The sequence below is a fragment of the Microcaecilia unicolor genome, chromosome 2 (genome assembly GCF_901765095.1).
Source record: "Microcaecilia unicolor chromosome 2, aMicUni1.1, whole genome shotgun sequence".
NCBI classification, from domain to species: domain Eukaryota; kingdom Metazoa; phylum Chordata; class Amphibia; order Gymnophiona; family Siphonopidae; genus Microcaecilia; species Microcaecilia unicolor.
The window spans coordinates 169,250,277-169,273,132 of NC_044032.1; the positions used below are offsets into that span (position 1 = coordinate 169,250,277).

The following is a 22,856-nucleotide window of genomic DNA, read 5'->3' on the forward strand; positions in this document are numbered from 1 at the left end:
CCAGCATAACATAAGAAAAAAAGAAGCGCGGGGCCCGCCGCAGCAGCCTTCAGACATGCGCTGTCGGCTCTGCCGGTCTCTGCCCCGTGACGTCAATTTCCCGTTCCGGGGTCAGAGGACCGGCAGAGCCAACAGCGCATGTATGAAGGCTGCTGCGGCCCCGCGCTTCTTTTTCGTCTTCTGTCAGCGCTGCTGTTAAGAGGCCCGGGCCGGAGGGAGAGGAGAGAATGTGGCTAATGGCTGGAAACGGTAGGAGGAGAGAGAGGGAGAGCAGGGGAGAGCCAGGGGGCATGGACAAGAGCAGTGGAGAGTCAAAGAGCGATAGGGAGAGAAAGAGGGGCCGTGGAAAAGAGAAGGAGAGAGCCAGGGACATGGAAAAAAGCAGGGGAGAGCCAGAAAGAGATGGGGAGAGAAAGAGGGGCCATGGAAAAGAGCAGGGGAGAGCCAGGGACATGGAAAAAAGCAGGGGAGAGCCAGAAAGAGATGGGGAGAGAAAGAGGGGCCATGGAAAAGAGCAGGGGAGAGCCAGGGACATGGAAAAAAAGCAGTGGAGAGCCGGAAAGAGATGGGGAGAGAAAGAGGGGACATGGGCAGCAGAGAGAGAGAGAAACTGCTGGGGAGAAACTGGGGGAGACCCTAGCTTCAGACTGAGAAATGCTGGCTGGATGAAAGGAGGGAGAAAGAGGAAAAATGCTGGAAGAAGGGGTCAGAATGAGAGAAGACGCTGGTAGGGAGGGACAGAGGAAAGACACTGGAAGGATGGGGTGAGAGAGGACATGCTGAATGGAAAAGGGTCAAGAGAGAGAACTGTCTAGAAGGAAGGGGAGACAGGGAGACAATGGACGGAAGGATTGGGAGAGGGTAATGGGTGGAAGGATGGAGAGAGAAAGATGGATGATACAGGATGGAAGGGTAGGAGAGAAAGAAGGAAGGTGCTGGACATGGATGGAGGGAAGGAAAGTATATGCACATGGATGGAGGGGAGTGAGGAGAAATGCTCGATATGGATGGAGGGATAACTGTTGAATTAAAGAGCTGGATCGGGATACTGAAGGATAGGGACAGGGCTACAGATGGTAGACAGGACACATAAGGACACAGGAGGATGGTGGACATGGTGAGAGAAAAAATATCAAATAGAAAGAAGACCCTGCATAAAACAGAAGACACTGGGACCAAAGCGAATAGAAAAACTAAATGATCAGACAACAAAGGTAGAAAAAAAGTATTTTATTCAGAATTTATTAACTGGAATATGTCAGCTTTTGGAAATGTGCACCTGTGATGTTTTGCATGTAAGTTTCAATTTTTCTAGTATTGCTGCAGGCTGAGTCTGACTTCTTGAGGTAACTTTCCAGTTCAGTATTTTGCCTTCATATCTGTTGTGTCATGTGTTTTTCATGTGATCAAGGTGCAGTATTCTGCTAGCGTGTAGTATTTTCAGCCCTTTTTGGTGTTTTTTTTGTTTCACTAGGTGGTGCACTGGTGTTTTACAGCCCGGTGTAATTACAGTGCTGCCTTTCCATGCATAAGGTTGTAGCTTGTCCTGTCCTTGGAATTAGTACTGTTATGGTTTGGTAAGGTTATGAGTGTGTTTTTGCACAAGTTTGTGTATAGTGTTTTGCAGTGGAGAGATTGTGTATTGGCCTTACTGAAGTGGCACCAAATCATCAGAAAGGGTTTTAGAGCCTAAATCATGACACACTACCTCTTGAAGGATCTACATAAAAGGAGCTCATTGTGAACACTTTCCACCCTAAAAGGGTGTTTTGTGGCTCTACATGAGAATTGTAATATTATGATCCCTTGTTTCATATTGTTGACAGTCTGCATTTTCCGTATGGGTGGTATATTGGTTTATTAGGGTCTGCCCAGTGTTATGGTACAGTAAGGTTTATGAGTGTGTTTTTGCACAAATTTGTGCATAGTGTTTTGCAGTTGAGCAATTGTGGTTAGTACATGCTTTGAGCAACCACTTTATTCTTTGACATATGATACATATTTAATATCTAAATTTAATAAAAGGTATTGTGACTTATTTTTTACTTATTTTTTTTTCTATGTTGTCAGACAATTATGGATGTAAGCCCTGCCCCTGGCCCCACCCCTAACCCCGCCCCCTTTAGCCTCCCCAAACAGTTGGGCCACCGACCGCCTATGTGTAAATGTCAGTGCTTAAATTAGGCGCAGATCAGGTGTATTCTATAACAACGCGCTCAGAAATAGTGCGTTCCCTTTCCCTAGGAATAGGGGGCACACAATAAAACTACAAAGTAGTAAATTTAAAACAAATTGGATAAAATATTTCTTCACTCAATGTGTAATTAAACTCTGGAATCTTACAGTATGGGGGCCTGCATAGATTTCCAGAGACTCTACTAAAGCAATATGATTTTCACTTTAATATGATATCAGTAGTTGCTAGGAAAAACATTATTCATCATTGTACCTTCCAACGTCTTCCAGAAGGAAGGAAGATCTAATGTCATAATATTATAACTAGAGGAAGGGAACAGTGAGTAGGAAACTCTCCACAGTATTAAACTTTTTGGCTGTTTGCCTTCTCAGTCTCAGACTCTATGGGTGAGGGGGAACCCTTTCTGGTCAAAAGCTCTAGCCATATAGACCCAGAAGTTCTAAAGTCTTTATACTGTGCTACCCAAGCTTGTATTCCCCCGGATTCTATATAGTGCGACTTAAGTTACTTGCACAAATCCAGTCATATTTTGGATTTGCACGAATAAATTAATTAGCTTCACAAGCCCATCAGCACTGATAATTGCACTCAACAACCACGTACTGACACTAATTGGCATTAATTAGAATTTATGCGCATAACTATCTAAGCGTATTCTATAAAGTGATGCGTGTAAATTTTAAGATGTGGATCTGAAAGGGGGTGTGGCCATGGGAGCGGCATGGGTGGGTTATGCGTATTCCCTGAATTTACATGCAGTGTTATAGAATATGCCCGTTCCGTGTGTAATTTAGGCACTGACATTTACACTAGGTTTTCATTGGCGTAAATGGCCGCAACTAAATATAGTTGCAGAAAACAGGCACTGGGTGTATTCTATTGACTACGCTTAGATTTAGGCGTATTCTGTAAACCGTGCCTAACTTTAGGCATAGTTCACAGAATACGGCTAGGCGTATTTTTTTTGCGCCAATTCTTTAGGCATGATATATAAAATCGAGCTCATAATGTCAATCTGCCCTGTTGGGTGCCTCTGGGAACAGTGAACCCTTTACATTCCTTCTGAGGTACTAAGGAAAGAGACTGAGCTACATGCATGTTTTTCCAGCAGGGCAGCTTGGACCTTTTGCATCCATTGGTGGTCCAGGAACATCTACTAGGCTGAAGGAAAGTGTGCCATCCAAATCTACAGGGTTCCTGCGAATCCAATACCTCTCAACAGAACCAACTTTCAAGGACAGGTATCATAGCCTCAGAGTCCCTGAATCTCAATGCAGCAGTGACCAGAACTGTAAGTAGACATTGTGCGAAATTGTGTTGATCCCTGCTAGTAGGATTAAGAATAAGAGAAGTAGACTTTCTTGGAGATTAGGCATCAGGAGTATGACGCTCCAGAGACACTGCAAACAATCCTTGTTGATATTTGTTTCCTCTGCCTTGAATCTGCCTCTGCCACCTTGTAATTATTTTGCCAAGACACTTGTTCCAATAAACAGTTGGTTCAGAACAACTGCCTTAACATTACCTGAATTATCCAGAGAATGGAGACAAAAGGAGATATGTGGAAAGTTGTTAAAGGTCTTCTGGTGAATACTAGTCCCAGAGGGTAAAGCAGAATTGCTCAGCAAACATTTCCATTTTATGATCACAGATAAAGAACCAGGAGCAAGACCATAGAAAAATCAAATAGGAAAGGAAGTTTCATAGACCTCAACAATTTTGTGAGGAGCTGGCTAAACTAAAAGTAGACAAACCAATGGGGCATGATAGAATATATCTGAGGGTATTGAAGGAACTTAGGGAAGCTCTGGTGACTACGTTTTTAGTGCTTCTTTAGGATCAGGAATGGTCCTGGAGGACTGGAGAAGGGTATATATGATCCCTTGCCACAAAAAGTAAAAGTAAGGAGGAGGATGGGAACTACAGGCCAGTTATTCTGACCTCTGTGGTGAGCTAATTAATGGAAACAGTGCTAAAACAGAAATTAGTGCAGTTTCTGCAACCCAATGCATTGCAGGAAGCAAGGTAGCGTGGTTTTACTAGAAGTTGATCTTGTCAGACAAATCTTATTAATTTCTTTGACTGAATGACTAGAGATTTGGATTGAGGGAGATCACTAGCTGTGTTGTACTTACTACTGACTTCAGCAAAGCCTCTGACACGGTTCTGCATTGGTGACATAAATAAACTGAGAGCTGTTGGTATGAGTAAAGTGACTAAGGAGGGAAGTTATCAACATAGGCTATCGGTGAGATGTTATCTTACTGTTAACCCCAGTTATAAGTAACTAGGATTCATTGCATAAAATGGGACCTGTGCTAAAATAGCACAAGTTAGTGGTAAAATAAAACATCTTAACAGTAGCTCTCATTAATAACTACACCCCTTTACAGTATGGGGGGGTGAAGTATTTTTGTGCATGAAAGAACAGTAGGGCTGGGGGGGTGATCTTAGTGGAGGAGTAATCTAATGGTTAGTGCAGTGAGTTGAGATCCCGTGGAAGTGGGTTCTATTCCCACTGCAGCTCCTTGTGACCCTAGGCAAATTACCTAACCCTCCACTACTCCAGGTACAATAAAAGCCTTAGACTGTGAGCCCACTAGGGACAGAGAAAGTACCTGCATATTGGACCAAATTCTATAAATAGTGCTGAAAGTTAGGCACCATTTATAGAATATGCTTAGGACCAGATCCAATATATAGCGCCAAAAATTAAGTGCTTAGTGCTATTCTACAAATCTCACCTAACGTTACGTGCCTGTTCCTGCAACTAAAATTTAGGCACGACCATTTATGTCAACTAAAACCTGGTGTAAATGCCCAGGCCTAACTTAGGCACGGATCAGGCATATTCTATAACAGGAACACCTATACCCCTCCCATGGTCATACCCCCTTTTGAGATCCACATATTAGAATTTACGAGTACCACTTTACAGAATATGCTTCGAAAGTTGTGTGCCTAAATTCTAATTAGCACTAATTATTGCCGATACTTGCTTGTTAGTCACCAATTAGCATTAATTGGCTTGTTAAATAATTAAGATGCGTCCGCAACTTTAGTCATCATATATAGAATCCAAAGGTTAGCGATTAACTTTAGACGTGAAGATTTACACCAAGTAAGCCCTAGTGTAAATCCCTGTGTCAAAATTAGGAATGGATCCCCCTTATTCTATAACAGCGTGCATAAATTCTAGCAATGCCCATGACTCTCCCATGGCTGCACCCCCTTTTCGGAGCCACATGTACAATTTACAGGTGGATCTGCATGACTAAAAATGCATGCATACATTTCAATTAAGGCCAATTAGTGCTGACAATTATTAGCACCCAATTATTGGAACTAATTGGATTATTATTCAATTAAACTGCATGTGCAAATTGGGTGTCTAAATTTTCATGTGTAGTTTTAAGAACCATTTATAGAATTTGGGGGTGTACACCCAGCAGCACTATAAAAATGATAAAGTAGTTGGGGTGGAGAGGTGTAAAGTTTTCTTTCAAATCAAATCAAATCAATTCTTGTACACCGCTAACATTCCCTTTCCAGGGTTCAGTGCGGTTTACACTCTAAGTGAGACAAAAGCCAATAATGTTAGTGTGAGGTATGAGAACAATTATCTTAGTCAGCAGTTCAGAGGTGAAACCCTGTAAGATTTGAAAAATTAGATAAGCAGTTTTGAACCTGAATCTTTCTACTATGGGAAGCCAGTGCAGTTTGTTAAGATGAGTTGAAACACTAGTATATCTATTCAATATTTATATTAGGTTAGCAGCTGTATTCTGTATGATTTGCAGTTTTTTTTCTGATATTGACACTGAATACTTAGAAATAGAACGTTACAGTAATCCAAGTGAGGTAGGACTAACATTTAGACTAGTAGTGCAAAGGCTTTTTGGTCGAAGAATGATCTAACTAGGAGGCTTCAAGATGGCGTCCGTGAGAGAAGGTGCTGCGTGAGCGCTCCTGAGCTCCACCGCGAATCGCAAGGCGGTCTTTCTTATCTCCTGATATGGGGAAGAGAAAGGGAAAGACCAGGGCTAAAGCCTCCTCGAGCCCCGAAGGTGCTCCTGTTTTGCGACAGATGACTTTGGAGACCTTTTGCGCTCAGGCGCACGGAACACACCTATCGACCCTGGTTGGGCCTCCTAGTCAACTCGGAGACCTTAGCTTAGAGACGGCGTCTTTGAGTCCGCCTCTACGAACGGCTCCACCAAGACCCAGTGAAGGATTAACGCCAGCTCGAGAGTCACTCTCAGAAGTGATAGTGACTACAGGAGGCCCTGCTGGTTCTTCTACGCCAGAAGACTTACCATCGGGAAGAAGTTTGAGTGAGGTTGTTTCCTCACCTTCCCCTATTCTGGCAACCTCTGCAGTGAATCTTGGTGGACAGATAAGACCAGCTGTTGTTACATTAGAGACCTTGTGGGATGCAATTCAGGCGTTAAACTCGACATTGCTACAATCTTCAAACTCGTTTAAGGCGGAGATAGCCGAAGTTAAACAGCAACATCGAGTTTTGAGTGAGAAGGTGGAAATCAAGAGAAAAAGAGTGAGTTAAATGAACTTGAGACTAAAAAACTACAAAGTTGTATGGCGAAGGTTGTTGTTGAAAAGGATAAGGTGTGGAATAAAGTTCAATATCTTGAAAATCAATTAAGACGAAATAACCTAAGATTTTTGAACTTTCCAAAGTCACCTTTGATACCCGCAACAGAGATGCTGCAAAAATATTTTTCAGAAGTCTTAGGCATTTCTACAGATCTGTATCCTTCTACTGTGAAAGCGTATTATATCACAGGTTTAAAATTACCATCTACGCCTTTAAATCCCGATCAAAATTTAACTAAATTACTGGAAATCTCATTGGAGGTGATCACTGAACATACAACATTATTGTTTACTTTCGCTTTCGAGACTGATAGAAATAATATACTGAGGCTATACCTTAGACATATTTCACAGCAATTTCTCAGCTCAAGAATTCAGGTTTACCCTGATTTGAGTAGATCTACACAGAGAAGGAGGAAGGAATTTCTAGGATTAGTGTCACGGATCCTGGCTTTAGGGGGCTCTTTTACTTTGAAATTCTCATGTAGATGTTTAATTACTTTGAATTCTGTTCACTTTGTATTCTTTGATCCTGTTAAATTGCTACAGTTTATTTCTGTTAAAGAAAGTGGTAATGTTGAAGTAACCTCGAATGCTCCTACAGGTAGCTGAAACCGCTGGGCGGGACGTATGCTCTAACTTCTCTTCTGTTAATTAACAGGATATATTTTTTTTTCTTACTTGTTATTTTCCTTCTATCTTGATGCAATAGAGGACAAACTGTAAACAATTTTTTTCTTTTCATTTATATATTGTGATAAGTAAGAGGGTGTCCTATCCGGGGTAGGCCACTAGAGGGCGCTAGTAGGAGAATAGGTGGAGGTCGCTAGGACCAGGGAGAGCCCTGGGATGTCCACAGGTGTAGGAGGTTATGGGCTGGGTCCTGTGTAGCTAATTAACCACTTTATACCCCACCTGAGTTGTGAAAGAAAGAGAAGTGAGCTGGCAGCAGGAGAAGAGAGAGACCCTGGAAGATACTGGCTAATCCTATGGACTTGTGGTGGACTGTGGGTCCAAAGGAGATCAGCAGGCTGGAAATCCTGGGGTAAGAAGTCCCTAAAGCATTAGTGTTTGACTGTGTATCCTCAGTACTTATAGGAACTGTGTGTTCAGTGAAAGGACTGTGTGTCCAGAACTGTGTGTTCAAAGAGGGGACTGTGTGTCCAGGACTGTGTGTCCCAGTACTGAGAGAAGCAGGCTGCAAAGCCTGGGGTTAGGAGTCCCCAAAGTATTGATGTAGTACTGAGCCCATGTATCTGTGTGGGGAGGCTCAGTGTGAAGACCTATAAATGTATAAAGTATTAAGCTAGAAGTGTGCCCAGGGGCTGGAATAAAGAGTTGCCTGAGAAATATGCCGTTGGTGAGACCTGTTTAATTTGCTTAGTGGGAACCAGGTCACCCTGAGCGAGAAGGGGTAGCACACTAATTTGCATATGATCTGAATATTGAGAACCAGGTCACCCTGAGTAAGAAGGGGGATATCACAATATTTGATATAAGCTATTTTTTCTTTTTTTTTTCCTTGCATTTATTTTATGTAAATGTATAATTGAAACTTAATAAAGAGAAATTAAAAAAAAAAGAAGAAGAATGATCTAACTAGATGTAGCTGCCTCATTTTGAATAGTGTTTTCTTCCATAGCTGGTTAATATGGGAAGAGAAGGTGAGTGAAGAATCAAGCAAGACCCCTAGTACTCTGGTTTCAGACTCAACTGTAAAGCTTTGACTATTGGACAAAGATATTGATGATGGGACCTCAACTCCCTGATTTTGGAACCACAGGACCTTGGTTTTTGCACATTCAATTTCTGTTTATTGGTCAGATCCCAGTTGCTAACAGCAGTAACGCCATTTGCTACAGACCGAGTTGTATCTTTGTTTGATGCTGTCACTGGTAAGACAAACAGGATGTCATCTGCATAGGATAATAGTAGTTCATTAAGACCCAGGTGTATTGAGGCAAGGGATGACATAAAGAGATTGAACAGGATAGGCAAGAGGGGAGATCCCTGTGGGACCCCACAGTTAGGAGACCAGTAGTTGGAAAATTGGTTGTTTTGAGCTTCAATTTGAAAGGAATTCACTGAACCATTTGATCACAGTCCCTGTTATTCCTATCTGGTCCAGGCATTCGAGTATCAAATTGGAGAAGAATTACTTGGTCACCTTTGGATAGGTGTTGTTTGACATATGTAGTTAGAACTAGCAGCAATGTTTCCGTACTATGTCATGATCAGAAGACAAATTGTGACCAGTGTAATATAGAAATATTTTCCAGATATAAAGAGAGTTGTTTACTGATGTAGGTTTCTAATACTTTAGTAAAAGCGGATATGCTTACCACTGGATGGTAGTTTGCAGGTGATGCTACATCTAGCCCAGATCCCTTCAACAGCAGAGTGAGAACAATTTTGCCCATATCAGGAGGAAGAGAGCCAGTTTTTAACAGCTCATTGAGTTCATCGAGTAGCCAGTTTACTGCTTCCATAGGGATGGATTTGAGTAGGTATTTTGGGCATTAATCCAAGGAGCAGTTGGTTCAGGAGCTGTGATCTTACATCCTCAGCTGTTAGTGGTTGAAAAGATTCCTAGTTTTGGTCAGTTTTGAGTCCTTGGATTGTAGGATCTCCGGCGATTGAAGCTGAACAAACGGGTTGGACTATTTTTCTCTGTTGGAGTAGCTTTAGATAGTTCAGACCTAATTTGGAGAATCTTATTGGTGAAGTGATCAGCTAGTCTTGGGTGCTGGGACATGTTTTCTGTGAATGTGTGAACTAGTGGAAGCTAGTTTTTTAACTAAGGAGAAAAGTATTTTGTTGTCAAAATCATCTTGACCTATTAGGCTGCTATAGTATTGACATTTTGAATCAGGTAGTGTCAGAAGGCTGACTTCCATTTGGATTTATCAGTAGTAACTTTGTTCTTTCTCCATTGCTTTTCAAGGTGTCAAAATTCCCTTTTTAGGATGGATAGTTCCTCTGTAAACCATGCTGAATTTCTGTACGTCTTGACCTTTTTAGTGGTAAATAGAGCAAGTTTGTCTAGTATGGCTTTCACCTTGGTATCCCAGTGGGATTTGATCAAACCATGTGTAGGAGATGAGGTAGTGAAGGAATCTGTTAGCTCAGACCAGAAAGTAACCACATTGATTTTACCTCTGGTGGAGATGAGTTTGGAGGACTTGTGCCTGGTTAAGCTAGACATACAGATATCAATGGTGAAATTCAGTAGGAAGTGGTCAGACCATGATACTGGCTTCCATTTGAATGAACTGATCAAGCTATTAGGATAGGAAGTCATAAAGTCTACCGTATGGCCTTTTTTATGAGTTGCACCCTTGGAGAATGTAGTTAGTTCACAGTCCTTCAGGAATGATTTGAAATTGTGGATATTGGTGTCTGCATCATTTTCCAAGTGTAGGTTTAAGTCTCCCGGGAAGATAATCCTAGAAAATTGGGACACAGCAGAGGAAGTAATCTCTACAAGTCGAGGTTCTGCCTTGGACCATGCTCCCAGAGGATGGTAAATGAGGAGTAGAGCTATTTGATTTGCCTCTTTTGAATCATCACAGGATATATTCCAGTTCAGGAAAAAACCCAGAATCAACTAAAGACACGTGGAAAAATCTCTTAAATATAGTAAGTCCACCGCCTTTTTTACCCTGTCTTGGAGTATGAAGAATACCATAACTGGGTGGATAGATGTGAGGTAATATTGGACTATCAGCTTCTGTGAGCCATGTTTCTGAGATAAGCAGAAAGCCCAGATCTGAAGATTCTAGCAGATCCCTGAGTAAGAGAACCTTGTTCTCCACAGACCTGGAGTTGATTAAATGGTGGGGACAGTGGCCTAGTGGTTAGGGTGGTAGACTTTGGTCCTGGAGAACTGAGGAACTAAGTTCAATTCCCAGCACAGGCAGCTCCTTGTGACTCTGAGCAAGTCACTTAACCCTCCATTGCCTGCCACATTGAGCCTGCCATGAGTGGGAAAGCGCAGGGTACAAATGTAACAACAACAAAAAAAAAAAAGTTCCAAAGGGGAGACTTGTTTGGGTAGTTTCAAAAGGTAACAAGCTTTTTTTTAGGCCGTTGAATGTTAGCCATTTGGTTCTGGTCTGAAACGATAGTAGTGTTCTGATGGTATATATTGGCATTGTCTAGAAGGTATCTGACATTATAGTTAGGGTGTTTCTTAGTACAGTGTTTTCTAGACGGATTATAGATTATGGGGATAGGATTAGGCACTAAATTATCTGGTAGGCTGCCACCTGACATGCTCAAAAGGGCTAAGAAAATCCATGTGAGTCACTTCATGGTAATAGCATTTGGAGCTAATTTAAGTCAGTCAGGTTTAGCACTCTTTATCAGTCCTAAATGTGCGCTGTCAAAGACTTCAGAAAGAGTCCTCCCTGAGGGTAGAAGCCACAGATGATGAAAAGAAGTCATGATGCCTCAGGAGCTCATAAGGTGGGGAGGTGTGGATGTGCCATTGTGACAGACTCCAAAATGAAGCTATGACTCGCTGTTTTTAGGTAGGGTTCCTCTTTCAAGCTGCCATTCTTCCATAGTCAGTCGTGCAGCAGTAAGGTAAAGTTTAGAGCATGCGAGAGGCCACAGTGTAGCTCTCATGTTATAGAATTGTCAATTTCCTTTGTTTCCTGTTTGAATTATGGTTTCGATGTTTATTTAGGAGATTTCTTATGACGCTGTTCTGTCTGTAGTTATTGTGCTTTTTCTTAATAAAATAGTTTAAACATAAAGGGCCCCATTTACAAAAAGGTGCGCTAGTGTTGTTAGCGCACACTAACCGTGTAGACAAAAATTATTACGTGCATCTTCACGGTTAGCACTCAATAATTTTTGCACGTGCTAAAAATGCTAGCACACCTTTGTAAACAGGGCCCAAAAAATGATAAGTAGTAGCAGTAGGTGATGATCTTAGATTTGACAAAAGGATGCTTGGGTGCATATGGATAAAGAACGGCTAGCAGGAAAAAGGAGCTAAATGTCTCTGTATAAGTCTCTAGTGAAACCCCATTAGGAGTGCTGTATATAACTCTGCAGACCACACCTTTGAAAATATATAAAGAGAATGGAGCCAATCCAGAGGGCAGCTACTAAAATACTCAAACATTTTTGTTATAAAGCATATGGAAACAGAATTAAGTAAAGGAAAGGCATGAGATAATGACAGATTTAAATACCTCCATGGTATAAATGCACAGGAAGCTCTGGAATGAGGGGGGCATAGGATGAAAATGAAAGGGGATAGATTCAGAAGTAATGTAAGGAAATATTTCTATATAGAAAGGGTGGTAGAGGAGTGGATCAGCCTTCCAGAGGAGGTGGTGGAGATGAGGACTCTATCTGAATTCAAGAAAGCACGGGACAAACACACAGGATCACTAAGGGAGAGGAAGTGATAGTAGAGCTTATTAGTTGGTATGGATGGGCAGACTGGGTAGGCGGGATGGTCATGGTCTTTCTGCTGTCAGTTTCTCTGCTTCTGTGTAATTTGATTGTTCTGCAGCTGCAAGTTTGTATGTCGTTATGAGCTATGTTGTAGTGATGTCTGCTAAATGTAATAAATGAATGAAATGAATGGATGAATGAGTAACTGCCCTAGAGGACTGGATGAGTTGCTAGACAGCTGCGTGAAGCAGGAATTTTCTTATTAGGTGAGCCACTGTGCTGACTTTGTCTGTTCTAACCTCCAAAGTAATACCCCAGTAAGCTGAGAGGTTTGTGAGAGAAAGGGCTATGAATAGGTTTGCATCCGAATAAGAAGGGCAAAAAAAAAAGATGGATGTGTATGAATAGTTGAGGGTACAATCTACAGGAGCTACTTTATTTGTGTTGCAAACCACTGTTATTCATCTGTTTCATCATCCATATTGGATGACAGGGCAGAGCTGCTGCCAGGCCCGGGGCAGAGCCCCCCCCCCCCCCCCCCCCCCGTTGCTACTGCACCCCCCCCCCCCCCATCGCTGTCACCCCACACACACACAATCCAATTACCTTCGCTGGCGGGGATCCCGAGGCCCCGCCAGCAGGAAACATGTTCCTCCAGTGCTGCTCTTCTGCCGATTGCCTGTCCCAGCCCCTGTGGCTGCTTTTCCTCTCAGGCACACGTGCGCCTGAGAGGAAAAGTAGCTGCTCAGCTGGGCAAAAGAGCAGCGCTGGAGGTGCTCCTCCGGGTCCTCCCCAGCCTCCAAGGGGGGCCTGGACGTGGCGCCAGAGTTTTCTCTCTCCTGCTCCTGTCGGAACACGATCACTCGGGTTCCAACTGAGCAGGAGAGAGAGACCCCGGCGTCGGGCCCCCCTTGGAGGCCTGGGCCCCAGGAAATTTTCTCCCCCTTGCCCCCCCCCCCCTCTTGGCAGCTATGTTGGATGAAATGTAAATTGTTTATCCAAATTTAAACTTTTCTTTAGTAATCATCACTCTACTGCATATTATCTTCTTTGTGAAAGCTTCTAGTACTTTACCGGAGAGCTTTGGAAAGTAGTCTCTTTCTCTCTCTCTCTCTCTCTCTCTCTCTCTCTCTCTCTCTTTCTTCGGACATGGACTCTTGTATTCCTTTTATGTAACATAGCAGCTGAGGTTACCTTTGCATGGAGGTATTTGTTGGGATGGGCTTCACTTTTCAAATCAACCCCATACCCCTGAATTGCTTTATGGAGCATATCATGTAATACAGGGGCAGCCATAGAAACTGAATGTTTCAGCACCGTTTTACTTCTGCACAACTGAACACAGTCCCTTGACTTGATTTGCACACAAAACTGGCAGGGCAGTTGTTCCACACTGACAACAGCGTGACTGTCTGATAAGTACTGTAAACTATATAGCAAACATAATTGCAACATTTTGTTGAAAATGATAATGAACACAGAGCAGAGACTGGTGTAGCCTGCCACCAAATAGGGAAAGTCGGAATGACATATGTGGAGGAGCATAATCAAACGCGAACGCCCATCTCCATGGGCGTCTATGTCCGAGAAAGGGTTCGTGAAGGGGCGGGACAGACCGTATTTTCGAAAAAAATGGGCACCTATCTTTTTTTTCGATAATACGGTTTGTGGCCGGCAAATGCATCGGATTTGTGCGGATTTGAGCTGGGCGGTTTAGTTTTTCAGCGATAATGGAAACCGAAGGCGCCCAGCTCAAAAACAAACAAATCCAAGGCATTGGGTCGTGGGAGGGGCCAGGATTCGTAGTGCACTGGTCCCCCTCACATGCCAGGACACCAACCGGGCATCATAGGGGGCACTTGTAACAATTTTTTAAAAAGTCAAATACCTCCCAAGTCCATAGCTCCCATCCCTTGGGTGCTGAGCCCCTCAAATCTCCCCCAAAAGCCACTGCCCACAACTCTACACCATTACCATAGCCCTTTGGGGGCGGTTTAGAGGACTCCCATTTACCACCACAAGTGTAACAGGTAGGGGGGGATGGGCCTGGGTCCACCTGGTGTTAAAGTTGTTTTTTTTATGGTGGGAGGGGGTTAGTGACCACTGGGGGAGTCAGGGGTGGTCATCCCCGATTCCCTCCGGTGGTCATCTGATCATTTAGGGCACTTTTTTGGGACTTGTTCGTGAAAAAAAGGGTCCAAAAAAATGACCCAAATTCGCGCTAAAAACGCCTTTCTTTTTTCGATTAGCGGCCAAAGGCGCCCATCTCTCCTCAGCCGATAAACACGTCCCAGTCCCGCCTTCACCACGCCCTCAACACGCCCCATCAACTTTGTTCGTTCCCATGACGGAGTGCAGTTGAAGACGCCCAAAATCGGCTTTCGATTATACCAATTTGGGCACCTTTGCGAGATGGGTGCCTATCTCCCGATTTGGGTCGAAATCTGGGCGCCCATCACTTTCGAAAATAAGGCTGAGTGTGACCCAATATTTGCCCCATGAAAGAGCATGCCCAAGAAACATAAACATGTCATAGCTGTGTAGAGGAAGCAGAGGACATAAACTCTACCACTTGGCACTTTGTAGCAATACATGGCAATGCTGCATGAGAAAAGTAATGGGAATCTGTATCTACACATAAAGATGGATCCAAAAAAACATATCCCTTCAGGGATCGCCTTGGACCCCCTGACTTATCTTTAAAATGTGTTGCAAGGGGGAACACAGAGACACACATGCACACTGAAGAAATATGAAAACATACACACACACACACACAGATGCATCTCATAAACCATCATTTTCCCTTTGGAAAGTAAGATGAAAAGGAAAGACAGGAAACAGTATATAAACTGCTTCATAGTCTACTTGAGTGTTTTACTGTGCTAACATATTTTCTACCACTATAATTAATAATTTTATTTAACTAAGAAAAATATTTAGTTTTATAACAATAGTGCATGTTTTAGAGCCGCATGACAGCCTTAAGAACACAAGAATAGCCAATACTGGATCAGACCAATGGTCCATCTAGACCAGTATCCTGCTTCCAGCAGTGGCCAATCCAGATCACAAGTACCTACAGAAACCTATTTAGTAACAACATTCCATGCCACCAATCCCAGGGCAAGCAGTGGCTTCCCCATGTCAATCTCAATAACAGACTATGGACTTTTCCTCCAGGAACTTGTCCAAACCTTTTTTAAACCCATATACGCTAACCGCCGTTACCACATCCTCTGGCAACAAGTTCTAAAGCGTAACTATTCTTTGAGTTAAAAAAATATTTCCTCCTATTTGTGTTAAAGTATTTGAGTGTCTCCTGGTCTTTACGAGTGTGAAAGATCGATTCACTTTTACCCGTTCTACACCACTCAGGTTTTTGTAGACCTCAATCATTTCCCCCTTCAGCTGTCTCTTTTCCAAGCTGAACAGCCTAACCTCTTCAGCCTCTCCTCATATGGGAGGAGTTCCATCCACCTTTATCATTTTGGTCGTTCTTCTTTGAACCTTTTCTAATTCCGCTATATCTGTTTTGGGCTACGGTGACCAAAACTGAACACAATACTCGAGGTGAGGTTGCACCATGGAGTGATACAGCCTTGATAAATATCAACTGGTCCTGATGACTGCTCTCTCCTTTTCTGCACAAAACACAAATCCTGGTGTCCAGCAGCCTCGAAGGAGGGATCCTGAAACTGGTTTTACACATATCAGGTCTCCCAGTGCACTGAGACAGAATGCCTTTTCTTCCGCGATTGTCACTCAAACAGGAACATCAGCACACAGTCTAGTAGTTTCTAGGCACCTCCAATCATTCTCATCTATCCTGAGAACTAAAGTTCTAGCACCTGAACCACTTCTGTTATTTGAATAAATTCAAATAACAGAAAAAAAATGCTGAACAGCTCAGCATCCTCATTAGCCAAGACTACACTAACCTGTATTCCTGGGCACTGCCAGTGTTTGGTAATAAATTTCACTTTACTTAGTGCATCCACAAATATCTTTTTTTATAATCAGCCACAATGCTGGTAGCTGGCGCCAGATGCGCAGGTTTTCCCTAAATACACAGTAGCACAGCAGTGCCTCAGCATTTCCTCAAATCCAGAAGGAGAGAACTGCAGCAGCAGCAGCAGCAGGTGTACAATACAACTCCCAAGTCTAGAAATCCAGCCTTTTTCAATCCACACCTTCACCCCTTGATATTCTTAACCAATATATATATTTTTTATTTTATTTTTTTAAGAAAAGCAAACGATTGCGGATTTTTCAAGCCATACTGTTTTCCTATGGCATGAGAGAGAAAACACAGCAACGGTGTAAATTTCCCCTGGATGGTATCTTGGTCCAATTATATTGCAAAAAAAAAAAAAAAAAGCATCAAGCACTTACCGTCCCAGCTCAGACTCCAGCTCATAGTAATGGGCCAAGGTGTCTTTATTGGAGCCGTCGATCCAGTACTCTGGAGCGCCGCTGCCCGAGCGAGAAGACGACGAGGAGGAGGAAGAGGACGACGAGGCCGACGAGGACGAGGAGGAAGACGGCATAGTGACTTTCAGCATGTCGAGCCTCTCCAGCACCTGCTCTGCGGATGATGCCCGTCCCGGACCCGGGCTCAGCTCGCTCCTGCCCTGAGAATGACGACTGCCTGCAGCAGCAGCGGCGCCCGCGCTAACTTGAACCAGCAGCGGCGCAAGGTCTGCGCTGTGTCAGGCTCTGGCACACAGCATCCTCGTCCACGGGGAGGGAAGGAAGCAGCAGCAAAACCAGTGCGATAGGAAGAGCAGCGAGCCTGGGGCGTGTCGTGCAGCCGAGGAGGAGAAGAGAATCTAAGCCAAGCACAGCCCAGCAGCCATAGGAGACCTGTCTCCCTTCGCAAACGATGCTAAAGTTGGTGCCGTGGGGGGGGGGGGGGGGGGGGGGGAGGGGAGGTGCCTGCAAGTATTTATAGGCACGTTTCGAGTTGCTTTAGCTGCTGAGCTGCCTTCGCAACCCCCTAGAGCCGGTCAAGTCCCAGGATGAGCAGCAGCACCGTCCTTCCACAGTTGCAAACATCTGCATCCTTCTGTGCATCTGTATGTGCCAGGGCTGAGCCTCCCAGCGTTGTGTGTGTGAGAGAGGCTAACCGCAGTCACACAGGTTCTCTACATCGACTTCTCGTTTCCCCAGGGCCCTAATGCTATCTGTTCAGTTAACATAACATCCAAGAGAGGATGCAGCCCGTACAGTGTTTGCATTTATTAAATGTTTCAAATTAGCTCACACCTTTTCAGTAGATGCAGAAGTTTCAGTCTTGCAGGAGTACATCGTTAAAAGAATTCTAGCATAAGTGTTATTTTGAAAAACTCTAGGAATGGAGGGGGGAGGCTTGCACATCTCATGGATTATAATCATTTTCCGCATGAGACAAATGGCCTCTGATGAACTAAGGAATCGCACAAAAAGGCTAGCATGGAGAGAAGTTTTTTACTGTGGTGCCAACTTTTTTGAACACAGGTACAAATCAAAGTAGGGTATACACAAAATTAGCACATATGAGTTATCTTGTTGGGCAGACTGGAAAACTCTTTTTATTGGAAAAAACTAAAAACAAATAACATACAAATCAAAAACAAGCCCCTAGCTATACACGGTCCTCCTATCTATGTACACCCCCTCCCCCTCCTCAATAGTACAGTGGAAACTGTTTATTAGAAAGACCAAAGAAAAAAAACCGGACATGCAAATCAAACCCCAGGCTCCTAGCTAGACATGGTCTGCCTATCTATGTACACCCCCTCCTCAATAATACAATGGATCAACCCCCCCCCCCCCCGACCCCCCACAACCCCTTCAGACAACTGGCACACAATCCCCTGGGAAGCATGTCCCCTCATGGCGGCTTAAGCCTCACGTGTCTCCACCACCTCGAAGCCACCCCACCCCTTTTTCCACCCTTTCCCACTTCGCCGCTTCCTGCACCGCCCTTACCACATCCCAGCTGACTACCTCCGCCGGCCGGACCTCCTGGTACAGGGACACCCTGCAGCGCGCCATCCAGAGGCAGTACCGCAATATCACCGAAATCAGAAAGCGTGTTACCGGATCCCCGCGTCCCTCTCCACCCTCTGGGCCATACACCCAGTCCGCATAGCTGTAGTTGCGGAAACTGGGGATCTGCAGCAACGAGGAAACCCGGTCAGAGACCTGGACTGTAAATGGGCACCTCACCAGGAAATGCTCCATCGTCTCTTCAGTTCCAGCACATTCCTCCCGTGGGCACCCTCTATCCCGCACATTGCGATATTTCAAATTTCCTCGGACGTACAGTCTACCGTGAAAGGACAGCCACGCCAGGTCTTTATACTTCACCGGGATGCGGTTCGAAGCAATCAACCGTAACCCCTGCTGCATCCGTGGGGCCGGCGCGTCCCTCAGCGCCAGAGGAGCTGAGAACACCTGCGCCCGTACTCTGTCCATCCAGACCCCCCGTTGTCCTGCCTTCACCTCCCCCACCGTCAGCCCCCACACCCTCACCAATTTCACTAGGGTCTTGCAATAACTCCCCCCCCCCCCGGAGCCCCCCTTCGCAGTGCCACTACCCTCCCCCCCTCCCGCCATAGGTCCCAATATCTCGGCCACCACTGCAGGACACTCCTAGCCCACCCCGGTGGCTCCCGCCCTACCGCCCTCCCCAGATTGAACTGCAGGAACAAAGCGCTGAAAAACAGGACTGGGTTTATCATGCCCACCCCCCCCTCCCTCCTAGGCAGATAGGTAACATTCCGTTTTACCGGATTCGTCCTGTTGCCCCAGAGCAGCCGGAAGAACACCCCATACAAGGCCGCGTACCGGCTCTCTGGCAGCAGGCAGATGTAACTGATGAACAGAAACAAAGGAACTAAGTGTGCCTTGATGAGCTGTACCCGCTCCCCCATGGTCATTTTCCACCCCTTCCATCTATCCACCCTCCCCTTCACTTCTTGGAGACACCTATCCCAGTTGTAGAGCCTATAATCCCCCTTCTCGAAGTATATTCCCAAGACCCGTATACGTTCCACAGCTGTAGGAAACCTACCTCCCAACTCAAATTGCAGCCCCTGATCCCCAACCCACAGGCTATTGGACTTTTGAAAATTGACCTGCGACGCTGTTGCCTGCGAGTATTCCTGGATCAGGTTCTGCAATCTACCTCCCTCCCTCTGGTCCGCTACCCACACTGTAACGTCATCTGCATACGCCACGACCCTTAACTGGTTATTGTCCCCCACCTCCACCCCTTCCAGCCCCTCCGCCCCCCCCTTCTCCAGCCGTCTTATAAAAGGGTCGATGGCGTATGCATACAACAGCGGGCTGAGTGGGCACCCCTGTCGGACCCCTGCCCCTACCTCAAACCCCTGCCCTCTCCACCCGTTAACCAGGGGAAAACACCCCGCATGCCGATAGAGTAGCTGTAATTGCTCTATCCAACCCTTCGGAAACCCATAGCGCTCCAGAATGCTCCATAGGACACCCCACTGCACTCTATCAAACGCTTTTTCCTGGTCGAGTGTTACCAACAGCCTACCATGCCCTCCCACTCTACTGCGTTCTACCCCCTCCCGCACCCACGCTGCAGCTTCCAAGACCCCTCTCCCTTTAACCCCACATGCTTGCGAGGCTGCTAGCAAATCCCCAGACACCTGCCTCATTCTCTGGAATAGCATTCGTGCGAAGATTTTTCGATCCGTATTAAGCAGTGCTATAGGCCGCCAGTTGGCCAGCATCGCCGGGTCCTTCCCCTTACTTAATAGGATAAGCGCCGCCTCTGTCAAGGAACTAGGCAAGGAACCCTCCAACTGGGCTGCCCCCCATACCCTCACCAGGATCGGCACCAGCTGCTCCTTAAAGGCCTGGTAGAACTCAGTTGTTAGCCCATCCGGCCCCGGCGAGGTCTTCCTGTGGAGCGCCCCGATGGCTTCCTCCACCTCCTGTTCTGTCCATGGGTTCAAGAGGGCCTGAAGCTGGGGTCCCCCGTGACCTATCCCCGGGGTTCCTTCCACATAACACTCCATCTGCTCCATATCAATCTGCTGGGCTGAAAGGAACGCCGCAAAGTGGTCCCTCACTGCCCCCAGAATCCCCTCCTTGGTGTCCTGCAGGACCCCCCGTGCATCCCGCACCCCCTCCATCACCCTGCGCGCCCTCCGCTCCCGGCAGCATGCGAAGGGGTCCGGGCTACACATTTTCCCGAAGTCCCGCTCATACACCAAGGAGGTGTAGCGGTTGTACTGTACCTGCTCCAGGAGTGCTTGGAGATCATGTATTTCTTCCTCCCTCCCCCCTTGTGAAATCAATGTGTCCCTCTTTTTCTTTATTGCCATGCCCAACTTTGTCCTTTCCCTCCCCTCCCTTCTCGCCTGTCTGAGAAAGAATCCCCGCGTTCGTCTTTTCACTGTATCCCACCACTCCCCCAATGACTGAAATGCCCCCTGCACTGACACCTGATCTTCCAAAAACCGGCGGTACTCCTCCCGCACCTGCTCGCTACCTAACCACTTTAAGTTTAGTCGCCATAACCCCCTCCCTGGCCTCTGCGCTGCCGCCCCCCCCCCCACCTGAAGGAGGACCATGTGGTGGTCTGAAAAGTCCACGTCCACGGTTCGTGGACCCCCCAGACAAACCCCCTTCTTTACCAGGAATCTATCGATTCTACTTTTACACTGCCCTCGAAAGAACGTGAACCCCTCCTGTTCCTCACAGAAGGCCACATGCGCGTCTACCAGCTCTGCCTCCCGCATGATCCCTGCCAGCCTCACCCCGTCATAGCCCACCTGTACCGATCGTCCCCCACTATCCTTTTTCCGCAATATGGTGTTAAAATCTCCCCCCCAGACTACTTGGCGTGAAGTGTATAGGTAGGGCTTGATCTTCCCAAAGAGGAGCACCCTTTCCTTCTTGCTTTGGGGCCCGTACACATTCACCACCCTCAGTGCTCTATCCTCCCAAATCGCATCCACAACAAGACATCTCCCCACCCCCAGCTCCACCACTCGCTGAATATTCACCCGGTGGGACTTAAATAAGATCCCCACCCCACCATACCTCTCCCCCGCCAACCCCCACACCGAGGGACCCCACTTCCAGGCCCGCCTTGCCCGCATGATCACCTCAATGGACCGCAGCCGAGTCTCCTGGAGCAGGAAGCAATCTGCTTGGACCCTCGCGAACCAGTCATACGCTAAACCCTGCTTCTTCGGAGAGGCGATGCTGGCCACATTCAGCGTGGCAAATGTCAACACTAAGCCTGCCATCCTCATTGCGAGTCACGGGTCTGCTCACTCCCAACTTCTTTCCTTATCTCCTGGGATACCCCCTTCTTACCCTGAAGCAGGTCCTCTGCTATGCGGTCTACATCATCCCCTGCCAGATCCCCCTCCCCCCCCCGCAGCCGTCCTGTCTGCACCTTACCCCCCCCCTCCCCCTTTCTTCCTTCCTTTCTTCTTTGCTCTATCCGGACCCACCCCCTGATCCCTCCCTCTCCCCTCTTCACCCCCGCCCCCTACCTCCTCCTCCGAGTCCTCCACCTCCCCCAAGTCCTCCAAGTCCTCCAGATCCTCCTCTAGCTCCACTCTGTCCCCCCAAGCCTGCACTTGGGCCTTCACCACCTGCCCGGCCCCCTCAGCTTTCCTCTTACTCCCCTTTCCCCTCCCTCCCTCCCTTCCCTCTTCCTCCTCCCTCACCCCTCCCCCTCCCCCCAGAGCCTTCCCGCCCTTCTTCCTACCACCAGTACCCTCCTCCAGTGCTTCCTCATATTTCCGTTTGCCCTCTCCAATCCCCCCTGCCGCCCCCTCTTCCTCCATTAACTCCACCTCTTCTCCTTCCCCCTGTTCTTCCTCCTCCCTCCCAACCTCCCTATCCTCCTCCTCCTCCTCCAACACCTGAAATCTGTTCCCCCCCCTCTTCCCCTGCAGCGACCCCTCCCTGCCCACCCCTAGTTTCCCCCCCCTCCGAAACTTCCCTTTCCTCTGTGGCACTTGTACCCACTCCCCCTCTCCCCCCTGCTCCACTCCTGACCCAGCCCCCTGCCGCCCCCCCTCCTGCATCCCCTCCTTCTCCCCCCCTTGCCCCTCCCTGCCTATCACCCCCTGCCCTATCCCCTCCTCCATTACCCCCCCTCCCCGTCCCTTCCCCCACATATCCCACTCGTTATGGGCCGCCCTAGGGCAGTTCCGATATGCATGGCCTAACCCGCCGCAGAGGTTGCACCTGATCGCGGTGCAGTCCTCTGTGGCATGCTGATCCCCGCATCTTCCACACTTTACCACTGGGCATGACATGCTGAAGTGCCTAAACGAACCACATCTGAAGCACTGCCGCGGCTGCCCCTTGTAAAAGCACAGTATCCTGTCACGACCGATAAAGGCAGCCGAAGGAATGTGCTGGACCACATGGCTCTCCTGTCTCAATTTGACCAGGGCTCCCCAACCTCCTGCCCAAACCCTGCTTGGATCCGGTAACTTTGTAAGTGGGGATCTCAGCTCCGCGTACCTCTGTAGCCAGTAGGCTAAATCTGCCCCAGAGATAGACTCATTTCTCACGAGCAGGGTGATCTGCACCAGGTCCGGCTTGCTGACTGGAATGGCCCTGAGGTCCCGCCACTCCCCCTTTC

At 46.7% G+C, this 22,856-nt stretch overlaps 1 protein-coding gene across 1 annotated transcript in view; it reads right to left on the reverse strand.

Annotated features, from left to right (window-relative positions):
• Positions 1–17,114, reverse strand: part of CAMK4 (calcium/calmodulin dependent protein kinase IV) — a 380,765-nt gene extending 363,651 nt beyond the window's left edge. The window contains exon 1 of the mRNA XM_030193470.1: positions 16,619–17,114. Within this exon, the coding sequence (XP_030049330.1) occupies positions 16,619–16,788 (170 nt within the window). The 5' untranslated portion in view covers positions 16,789–17,114. The remainder of the gene's footprint in view (positions 1–16,618) is intronic.
• Positions 17,115–22,856: the final 5,742 nt, after the last annotated feature.